At 39.0% G+C, this 11,394-nt stretch overlaps 1 protein-coding gene across 1 annotated transcript; it reads right to left on the reverse strand.

Moving 5' to 3' along the window:
• Positions 1-298: 298 nt before the first annotated feature.
• LOC311507807 (alanine--glyoxylate aminotransferase 2, mitochondrial-like) lies at positions 299-11,368 on the reverse strand. The gene is made up of 14 exons (XM_084572320.1): positions 11,114-11,368; positions 9,844-9,932; positions 9,420-9,610; positions 9,225-9,348; positions 9,030-9,124; positions 8,751-8,844; positions 8,262-8,355; positions 7,471-7,571; positions 6,169-6,261; positions 5,722-5,854; positions 4,867-4,955; positions 4,603-4,752; positions 2,636-2,734; positions 299-1,783 (listed from the first exon to the last, which is right to left on the reverse strand). Exons 1-14 carry the CDS (start codon positions 11,199-11,201, stop codon positions 1,682-1,684), a joined length of 1,542 nt encoding a protein of 513 aa, XP_084428446.1. The 5' UTR covers positions 11,202-11,368; the 3' UTR covers positions 299-1,681.
• Between the last annotated feature and the right edge of the window lie 26 nt (positions 11,369-11,394).

Consider the following 11,394-nt stretch of genomic DNA (forward strand, 5'->3'; position numbering starts at 1 on the left):
TCTTCCTTCACTGTCTGAAACTCAGCAGCAGCTTAAGTCTTTCTCTAAAAAGGATGGGTGGACAGTCTGCAGCCAATGGTACCCTGAGCCCACCAAACTACCATATTTTCTCTGCAACGTCACACACATAAATATTTAACCACTGACATCTGGTCATTACATTTCCGATGGTTGGTTGGTTGGTACTGGTTTTTGCCTGCTGCAAGAAGAAGTGTGAGGTTGTGTTGTCTTTCCCTCCTGGAACAAAAAAAAAAAAAAAAAAAGAACAGGCAGCTTCTTTGACACGCAGCATGTATTTATCCAGATATCTCCGTAAGACAACCTTTTATTTCTAGGGATAACAACAAACACATGACAAGAAAATAACCTCTGTAGTTAATGAGAAGATCGATTACTGTAATCCATACATTGTAGTAAAGCAAAAAGCTGTTCATCGAGTTTACAAATCCATTATTACAAAATTTTATCTACAATCAGCAACAAAGCATGTCTTCACAAATTGGGTTGTCCACGAACCAGAGGGTTAGCGGTTCGATCCCCGGAATGTGCCACATGCCGAAGTGTCCTTGAGCAAGACACTGAACCCCCAGTTGCTCTCAGTGCGTGGCACTGGTGTGTGAATGTGAGTGTGAATGGGTAGATGTGTCTATGACTGTAAAGCGCTTTGAGTACCAATAGGTAGAAAAGCGCTATATAAAAGCAAGGTCATTACCATCATTGTTAGTTCTCAGAAAGGCACTGTACAAGATTTCATCTCATTTGAGTGAGACGTGTTGAAGTGGCAATCTCAAACATTTTTATCTAAACAGATGTCTGTTACGTCACTATCTCTTGCTAAATAAGGAAACACATTGGTGACTGAGCCTGTGGCGCGCTGATTAAAGTATTGCAATGTCAATATAAGATAAGATAAGATAGGACTTTATTCATCCCCGTGGGGAAATTAGGGTATATACTGTATATTACTATATATTCATTATTATGGACCGGGTGTCTGTGGTGACATTTCTGGTAAAATGTTCTATTAAGTTAGCCTGGTAGCCAACACACCATTTTGATTTCATTATGGTGCATGTTTCAACTGATACAGAGGAAAAAAACATTATTAATTATAAAAAAAAAAAGTTATTTTGCGGTCAGCATCTTCTACAACAGACGCAATAATTGGTTCTAAACGTCTCGCTTCCACAACGGTAGCCATTTATTTGTAAATGTAATCTCTATAAACACATATTTGTATATAAATGTTAAAGAATACAAGAGGATGAGGTTCATCCAAATTCCAAATTCCTTCCTGCAGCTGCGTCTACAAAACAAGTCAACTGCTATTTTTTGAATTTTTGCACTGAGAATCAAAAAGGCCAATTATTGCCCAACATATTTATTTAACTGACAATAGTAGTGTTTTTGTTATAGTATTAAATCGCATTAGCTGTTCCACAATTGTTCCAGTAATTACAGCTGTTCCAACATCAGCCAGGACAGAAATATTTAAGATTGCCTTTGCAAGTTCACAGTTCGACATAGTTAAAAAAAGTTTAATCACAATTGGCCGTTGGAATGTAATAAATTAATACTGACATTTCAGAGATTCAAAACATACGTAAGAAACATAATCAGCGACATGTTTCCGGCTTTTGGTCCTTGGCATTGAGAAATCCATCTGACCTTGAGTCGGCTTTCATCTTTTTTCCATGAAATTGTGGAGGGACTTGTTAAAAACTGCCAAGAAGAAAGCAGCATCTTCCATTGTGATGCACATTGGAGGTTTGATGCGGAAGATCTTTGATGGGAGAAAAAAACAAAACGTTTTTTTAGGTAATATGTATTGAAGGTTAGAGCAGGTGCAGACATTACTGGGAGCAGAAACAGCTAGATTAATAATCCAGAATTTAACTGTAAAGCAAATAAAAAGAAATACGAGTATCTCTTGGAGTGATCGATTATATTATTATCTTGGAGTATGGTTATTGGTTTGGCATGACTTTGGTCACTGGAGGCTTTGGTTTCAATGTTGGACTTCATTTCTGGTCTGTGCTCTAGAGTTAAATCTGCACTACTGGAACTAAGAGATAATACAGTTATGTCTTATAAAACATGTCTTTCAATCTCTAATTTCAGTTGAAATTACAGATAATGCGTTCAGTGGTTAGGCTGAGGTAATGACAAGTCTTCAAAACATAAAATTGAGGCGAAGACTCTTCAACTTCATGTAACTTTATACAACTTATTTTATTATTAAGAAAGTTATATATAGTGTCATTTTCATGTACCTAAGACAAAGTCTTTCACAATTAACAAGACATTAAGAAGTGAGCAGATTTTGACGCATTTCTGATGTTTTTCTTTTAGGATAATTATCACTATGTTGCTAAAACATAAAAGAACAATGTTTAAAATTTCAAAATCCAGTAAAAGCAACTTGCTGCGTAATTATTGTCTGACTGTTATTATAAATAGCTGGTTAATAGCAGTGGTTATTTCCGAGTGATAAGTGATAAGCATAGATGAATACGGTCTTTCTGTCAACCAACTACCAAAACCAACACACGCCATTACTGATGGAATGTGAAAAGGCTGTAAGTAGACTGAAATGTTAACTTGCTTGTGTGGAGAAAAGAAGAAGTGCTGTCACCTGTCCGTATAGTCCTCCTTTTCCTATCAGGACTCCCATGTCCTTAACATCCTCAAAGATTTCAGCCATTGCATCCGGAGACAGCGGATCTCTGCTGGCCTGTGGATGATAGAAAGTTGGATGTGGCAGTAACCATAGTAATTAAGGTAACCTGCTATGTGAACACTGTCCAGCCACTTGTGTCCAATAATTATCAGATTGTGGCTCGTAGCGCCTGACCTCTAATTGCTAATTGGCTCGAGATGTGATGTGTGTGAATACTGTAAGATTTCTACTATTAAACACCCACAGCTGTAATTTCCATGCTAATTATATAAAATGGTTGACAGCTGAACAGTGGCGTGGTAGTTAGCACTGATGCTTCACAGCAAGAAGAAGGTTCTGGGTTCGAATCGAGGCCAAGCGGGGCCTTTCTGTGCGGAATGTGTCTGTGCGGGTTCTCTCCGGGTACTCTGGCTTCCTCCTACGTCCAAAGACATGCTCGTTAGGTTAATTGATGATTCTAAATTGGCCGTGCATGCGAGTATGAAGTCTGTCTCTATGCGTTAGCCCTGTCCAGGGCGTACCCCGCTTCTCTCCCTGCAACCCTCCACAGGACAAGCGGTTACAGATGATGACAGTTGAATTGTATGAAAAATTGAATGTAGAATGTGGTGTGATGATCTCTTTGAGGTCAGTACGTTATGAATGCACAGAACAGCACAGAGTATATGCAAAAAGGAAACCAAGACAGCATACCATTTCTTCATTGTGAGAGACATATTTCTTTTTTTAATATCTTGTGGCCTTGGTGGAAATAAGTGTCTTCAATCAATCAATCAAATTTAAGAGTACGACTTTTTTCTTTTGAGAGTCTCGAAAAAGTTTGTTCAATGCTTTCAGAGGAGAAAATATTTGATTAACACATTAAAGAATCAAGAATGTATTTAGAAATATGACATACTAGGAAAGGACAAATAAGCATTTTGCTTTCAAACAGCACTCCTTTGAGATTTTTGAAATTAGGTTCAGTGTTTTAGCATTTTATCGAATTAAAATCCAGCACCGAGTTCAGACTACGAGGCCGACAATTTCTTTTGAGTTGCAGTTAAAGAAATTATTGTTCACAACCTACAGCTACCACAAAATACAAGGTTAGACTGCTGAAAAAGATATTCACTTTCATCTTGCTTTAAATAGTAGGTCCCACAGATAAGATACAGCTCCTTTGTTGTGTCTAGCTGATTTCTAACAAGCCTGTCTCTCTGTTACCGTGTCAAGGGCAGGGCCTACTGTATAAAAGTGAATATAACTTTACTATCGGCAGTAGATTCTGTACTTGCTATAGTGCATGTATCAACTCCTTGAAGGAGACTCCAGTGACTCTGTCATTCTTGATAAAAGAATTTCCCTACAAAAGATTTGACTCTATATGTAAATTTCCTCGCGCTGATTCACACAGTCAACTTGTTCAATTAGCTAGCAACTGCTGACATGACCGGCTGTTTGCCATTTTAACAAGCAGCAGTGACGTTTGCTGGCTAAAAAAGGGAAGCTGCCACGTGAATGTTTTGTACACAGATCTTAGCGAATTCAGGAGAGTCAGGACCAGATTTGTTCACTTGCAGTCCTTGTTAGGACATCTGCCAAACTCAGAAAACTGCATCAGCAAGAGGAAACATGAATGAAAAGGATACAACACAGCAGAATATTTAGCAAGCAGCACTGCAGTAGCCTCAAAAATATGTTTGCGTTTTATGTTTCTCTATAGCTTCCTCCCTTTGATGGCTCTTCTCAAAAACACAAGCGTTTCACATACACAGCTGCTGACTTTGTTCTGTTCACAGTTATAGAAGATCACTGCTGCTGCGGCTAATGGTTAACTGGGTCATGGTTAAACCATGCCCTCAGGAGGCACAGCGCTGACACACACGTTTTACATGCATGTGAGGAGAGGTGAGTGTCACTTCGGGTTACAAAGTCAGTACCTTGTCTTTGACCATTTCCACACCGATCTGGAGGCCTTTCCCACGGACATCACCAATGATCTCATACTTGTCTCTGAGTTTTGCTAGTTCTGTCATAAGATAGGTACCCACGTGAAGACTGTTCTCCTGAGTGCCATCCTCTCTGATCGTCTGTGTAAAAGAATAATTTAGTTTACGATCCAAGCTTGAATAAATAAACATAAATTAACTGAGGCATTGTGTGCTAAATAACAGGATTGCGAGAGGAGGATGAAGAACTCTTACATCAAGCACAGATGAAGCAACAGCACAAGCCACAGGATTTCCTCCAAAGGTGTTGAAATGAACCCCCTTCGCAAATGAGGCGGCAATTTCTGGAAAAACACATGAATAAACGAGCTAACACCACTGCAGTTTTAAATCATATCCTCAGCCAAAGTACAATTCAGACTTCAAGCGTTAAAGGAACGTTTCATTGGTATAAAATGTTACAAGAAGCATCTGAAGTGAGCACTATGGCAACTAGCTTTTCCAACGAGTAATACAATAAACAAGCAGTGATCATACACCCCCTGCCAGAAATAGATGTTCCTGTGGGAAGGCTTGAGGATACTCTTTATGGTAATCAACACATCAGATCACTTCGAGCATATAGAAAAGAAGGAGGAGAGCTGCACAAGTGAAAGACAGATGTAAGGGTCAAGACGGCGCATCCTGTCAGCACTCTGTAATTTTCTCAGTACAAGCATTGTATGTCCCCAGGTGTATTCAATGGCCATTTATATAACCTGCACACTTATAATCCTTTCACGAGCGACTGATATTCACTCTATTGTCCTTAATTGTCCCTTTTCAGTAAATAGCTTGGCTGAAGTAGTGAGTCACAACCTGAATAATCTATCATTTAATTTGCCCACATATCATTTCTGGTCGACCTAGCATGAGGCTAGGGTAGTTACTTAAAAATGTGAAAATATAAAATTAATAAACAAGCTGCCACATTTACCTTCTCATTAGTAGTTGTGCATCTTGCCAGCTTCATATTAAAATTGCAAAGGACATTACACAGTGTAGTCTCTATACCTATATTTAATCTTTAATGAAAGCTAAAAGCAGATTTTCAAACAAGTATTATCTCACCTGGTGTTGTAACAACAGCTCCCATTGGGAATCCGTTGCCGATGCCCTTCGCCATTGTAACCATGTCAGGCATGACATCATGCCCTTGGTAACCCCAGAAGTGGCTTCCTGTTCGCCCAAATCCAGTCTGGACCTGCCAGGTGCACAACAGGTCATTAAATTTATTTCTATTATACTTAGGAGCTGAAAAACAAATATAAAACGTAAGCATAGCAGTCCATTAATGCTCATTCTTAGAAAGCTGCCTTGCAATGAGGTATTTGCTTTATATGCCTGTATGTTAGGGACAACATAGCAGCTTTGTCACAGAATTGTTAGTCCACGTGTGCAGAGAGTCATATCTTTATTAATTCTGCTATACTCAAACCTTTTTAAAACTGCCATATAAATAAAGTACATTACATTACATTACATATAACGTAAACATCTAAAACAAATGTTTCTAACCTCATCAGCAATGCAGATTCCTCCTCTCTCTCTTACAAGTTTGTAGGCATCCTTGAGGTAATTTTTAGGGTACTGCACAGCTCCTCCAACTCCCTGCAATAAACCAAACACATTCATATCCCAACGACAGTATCATATTAATTAACACAAACTGCCCTCATATTGAATACACTGCACAAAAAAAAAGTCGCCATCTGGATTTCACTAAGCAAATAGGTACGAGCCTCCTGTTGATGCATAGGATGGGTGATTATCTTTCAGCTGGCAACAAGTTATTTAACTCCAACTTATGCAATGAATAGCTTCTCATTTCTTGTACAACCATGTCGAAAGACACATCCTGTGGTCGTGGAAAAGATGTTAGTCTGTTTGAGAAGGGTCAAATCACTGGCATGCATCAAGCAGAGAAAACCTCTAAGAGATTGTAGAAACTACTAAAATTGGGTTAAGAACTGTCCAACGCATTATTAAAAACTGGAAGGATAGTGGGGAACCAACGCATCAGGGTAAGAAGAGAGGCAGGTGAAGTGATGCACCCATCATGCCTAGTGTCTACTGTACAAGCCTGTGGGGGCAGTGCTATGATCCGGGGTTGCTGCGGTTGCTCAGGTCTAGGTTCAGCAACATTATGTGCCCAAAAAATTAGGTCAGCTGACCACCTGAATACACTGAATGACCAGGTTATTCCATCAATGGATTTTTTCCTTCCTTGATGGCATGGGCATATTCCAAGATGACAATGTCAGGATTCATGGGGCTCAGATTGTGAAAGAGTGGTTCAGGGAGCATGAGACATCATTTTTACACATGGATTGGCCACCACAGAGTCCAGACCTTAACCCCATTGAGAATCTTTGGGATGTGCTGGAGAACTCTTTAAGCAGTGGTCAGACTCTCCATCATCAATACAAGAAATACAAGATCTTGGTGAAAAATGAATGCAACACGTGCAAACGAAAATAAATCTGGTGACATTGCAGAAGTCTATCAGAACAATGCCACAGGAAATGCGTGCTGTGATCAAAGCTAAAGGCGGTCCAACAAAATATTAGAGTGTGTGACCTTTTTTTTGGTGGCGACATTTTTTTTTGGCCAGACAGTGTATGACAAAACAACAGCCATGGATGCTATACTAACAAAGTTCTATAATGTTCTTTCTTATGTGTTTTAAGCTGAATGTACTCAGTAACTGACGACAGTACATCTATGACATGCAGTAAAAATTATTATAATTCATGATATGAGTGACATTTACAACATGCTGATTCTAAGTTTTCAATACTCCTCAACGTAATACAGTACCTGAATAGGCTCGCTAAAGAAAGCAGCAATTCTGCTTGGAACACTGGTAGCAAACGTCTCTTTGAGCTGTCCAATGTATTGTTCATTTGCCATGCACTGACCTGTGGGATGCAGATACAAAATATACAAAGGGGGAAATTCTAAATATTCAGCATTTTGTTTACCATCTTCACATAAAATTTAAGTTAATCAAAAAACATCAAGTTTAGCACATTTCTGCTTTACATGTAATGATATATGGCTGTGATAATGAGTAGCCTGTCGTTGACTGACGGTGATATTATATTGTTGCGTTACGGTTGTTTGTTTTGTGTAAAACATCACGTAAAAATGCTCACATCCTGAACATTTCCAGGTAAACTCCCACTAAAATACAGGCACATGATATAACTAGCATTCTCCGAAAGTGGTAAAAGGTCAAAAAGGTAAATGATCGACCGTAGGGAACTTTGAACTTTATAAAACTAATTCAATACGTCACAACGGATCGCTTTACTCTCATGACTTTGAGGCATATTTTTAGAAAAATAAAAACTAGTTTTACATTGCATCTACATGAACATGAATACAGAAACAATGTAACAATTAAAAAAAAAAAAATACATATACAATACATGTTTTAAGTTGAAGTTGTCATGGAGATATGTACAAGAAACTGAAACTGGCCAAACACTTCAACATGTTTTCAACTTGGATAGATAGTCCAGCCTCACAGATGAGTGTGGCACTTCTTTCCCCTGTTTACGACAACGGTTTGAGTGTGTTGTGCAACAAAGTATGTGTTTGCGTACCTTGTGCACAGCTACACTCTCTGATTGTCTGGACAGGAGAGTCCCTGCAGTGGCTTCCTCCCCATGGACCTCTGAACACATCGGGACACATGGTCTGTTTATTGGGCAGAAACCAAGTCAACTGGGTTAATCTCACAGCAACACTTACTCTTAAATGAAAAAGCACAAAGAAATCATCATAAAACTTGGAATGCTCCCAAGATATTTGTCACCTATGTTGTATTTCAGTTGCTTATTGAATCAATGAGTGCAAGAAACTGAAGTAGTTCAATTAATGCATGCAATATAAATATATAAAACACAAAATAACTTAAAATATAATGTATGAAAAAAGCTACCACAGCTTCTCCTGTCTTCTGTGAGATGTTTATCATAAATATAACTATCCTTATACAATACAAAATCAAATACTGATCTTCATTAAAATAGAAAATAAAATGTGAAGCATCAAAGATATGCTTATAAGTACTACAGCATTGTAATACATACATTTGTGCAACCAAAACCACTGGCAATTGGGTATTTGTATGCTGAATTGGAAGTAAGACCCATGGACTGTGGGCTGCCACCATGATATGATCCTCTGAAATACAAAAACATTATGCACATTTTGATTCCACAGAACTTTCCTTAACTATCAAGCTATCAAGTTGGACTTAGATGTTTTATTTTTGCCCTAATAGAAGTAGAACATTGAACATTGCCTGTGAACTTGTAATGTTACTTAACTCTGATGCAAAAATACATACAATAAAAAAAAACTTGAACCTGAAAGTGATTATATCAAAGTTGCCTGTGTGGAGCCGAGCCATCAACATCGCCAGGTCATTGGCCTCTGAGCCACTGTTGGTCAGATATACCACCTGTACAAGGAAACAGAGCAGCGGCCATTTTAATTACAGTCTACAACATTTACTCAGGCTATTGTCTTCAGATGATCAGAATAAAAATTGTCCACCATACCTTAAGAGGATCTGGGAAGTAGGAAGCTAGTTTCTCACAATACTCGTGGAGAGTAGGATAGACATAGATGCTCGTAGTATGCCACAATTTTTTCAGCTGCTGCTCTGCGGCTGCAGTTACTTTCCTGCGCACACACATACCAGATAAATGTTTTGTATTAACATTTGTACAAATCAGTGAAGAGAAACACCTTACGGGTGGCAGTGGCCCACACTGACAGTAGCCACACCAGCAAACAGATCCAGATATCGCCTCCCATCCACATCCCACAGCCACTGCATGTATCCCTGGTGGATGAACACGGGTTTCTTATAATAGGTAACCTTCATGGTCATAGGGTTGCAGGTCTGTCTGCGGATCTCCATCATCCGCTCTTTTGACATGCCCTGGGCAAACACAAACACACAAGATAAGATCAGTTGGAGCGTAGGATGTTTATCTTTTTGTTTTCATCATAGGCTCTTCATTCATCAGCGCAACAAAGGTCAAGTCTGAAGGCGTGAATGTAAATGACAAAATAAAAAAAGTACCAAAATGTTTATATTTACTTGGTCGAACATAACAATAATGTTGTATACTTATTACCGTCACTATTATTTATAGAAGAATTTGCTCTGACCTTGTATTCCTCGGGACTGAAATTGCACAATGGCATCTCTGGCAAGTCTGTAGGAGGGAATTTGAAGGCTGATTTCTGACATGATGCACCTGTGAAATAATTACAGTTCAAACAGAGAGGGGAAAAAAGTAATTCAAAGTGGACCTATACATCGCCTCACTGTGCTACTTGGCCGAGGCTGATTAAAGCTTAGATGTGACATTTGGTTGTCATTTGCCCAAAAGATATGTTTTTCTTCTTATTAGTAACTGTTAACAGACAAACACACATACAATTGGTTTTGGTTTGATTGTAAGGGGTTCAGAAAATTTAGTATTGTCTTAGTATGTGATCAGATTAAATCACAGCTTCAGCTCTAACCACATTAAATGGCGCTGGTTTGGATGGCACCTGTGCAATCTGTATGATCAAAACAAACCAATGCATTCCACCCCAGAAAAAAAAATCAATTAGAGTGGGGTTTCATGTGCATACACATATATATATATAGTACATGCTATGCTTCTTCTATCTATCTATTTGGATGAAAGTGTTGCACTGTAAGCAATTTTTATCTTGCACTGCAGTTTAATATTAACTCAACCTGCTCGTTTGTTAGTTCACACCGTCTAATGCAACAGCAATGCAGTCTTCAAGGCTATATAAGGTTCAGTTTCGTTTCGTGGGGGTCTTGACCCAGCAACGCGATCCATTTGCGGTTCTGTTGAACGGTTTTGCATTACAAAGAGATATGTTTTTTTTTTTTGCTATTTAATTTACTCATTGATATAACAAAATCATAGAGAACCTGTCAGTGTAAAGCAATGCAATCCAACAGCACAACACACTACGTTATCTTATCAGCACAGTCGATTCAAAATCTCTTGTGTTTGTGCAAACTTTATAACATTTATTGCACATTTAGCATTAGTTAGTCTGACCCAGTAAACTGTCAAATTAATGTCTGAACTAACGCTATGTATTATGGACTATATAAAGTAAAGAATATACATTAAAACACTACTTGGTTGAAGTGATTTGGACTAAAAACGATTGCAGCTGCTAGCACTCCCAGCAAGTTAGCTTAAAATGTACGTCACGCTAAGTTTCGTTTAAAAGTTCGGAGAATTAAAGCCAATTCACAAAAGCCAACAAACAAACACGTCCCTTCTGCAGTACCTGAGCACGACGAACGAAGGTTATGTGTTAAAATAATTCCTGTACACGTTGTTAACGTAAAAAGCAAAAACAGACGTCAACCTAGATTTTCTTCGTCACCATGGTAACTCACCAGTTGCCAAGTGGAATTTGGCCAAACTGGGCCGCAAGCAGGACTGTCCTGCGGGCAGGCCACTAAGACGGGACACAACTTTAAACATGTTGAACAGGCGCAGTCAGAGGGGACACGGCTCTCCCACTTCTTTCTCAGCGGCTTCACGTTTTCTTTCTCTTAAAAAGTCTATAAAAGTTAGGGGCGGTAACGGTCGGAGCTCAGCCGGTGATCCTGATTGAGCCAAGTACCCCACTCCCCCCTCTCCCCTCACAGCGTCACACTACGCGTGCGCAACAACA

Source organism: Chelon labrosus, assembly GCF_963514085.1.
Source record: "Chelon labrosus genome assembly, chromosome: 22".
Classification (NCBI taxonomy): domain Eukaryota; kingdom Metazoa; phylum Chordata; class Actinopteri; order Mugiliformes; family Mugilidae; genus Chelon; species Chelon labrosus.

What these genes read in the sequence shown, in the direction of transcription:
- LOC311507807 (XM_084572320.1), bottom strand. Translation starts at nt 11,201, where the DNA reads ATGTTTAAAGTTGTGTCCCGTCTTAGTGGCCTGCCCGCAGGACAGTCC. An exon ending in TTTGATATAATCACTTTCAG is followed by an intron (nt 8,845 to 9,029) that starts GTTCAAGTTTTT and finishes TTTGTATTTCAG; the next exon opens with AGGATCATATCATGGTGGCA. An exon ending in GTGGTTTTGGTTGCACAAAT is followed by an intron (nt 8,356 to 8,750) that starts GTATGTATTACA and finishes CCCAATAAACAG; the next exon opens with ACCATGTGTCCCGATGTGTT.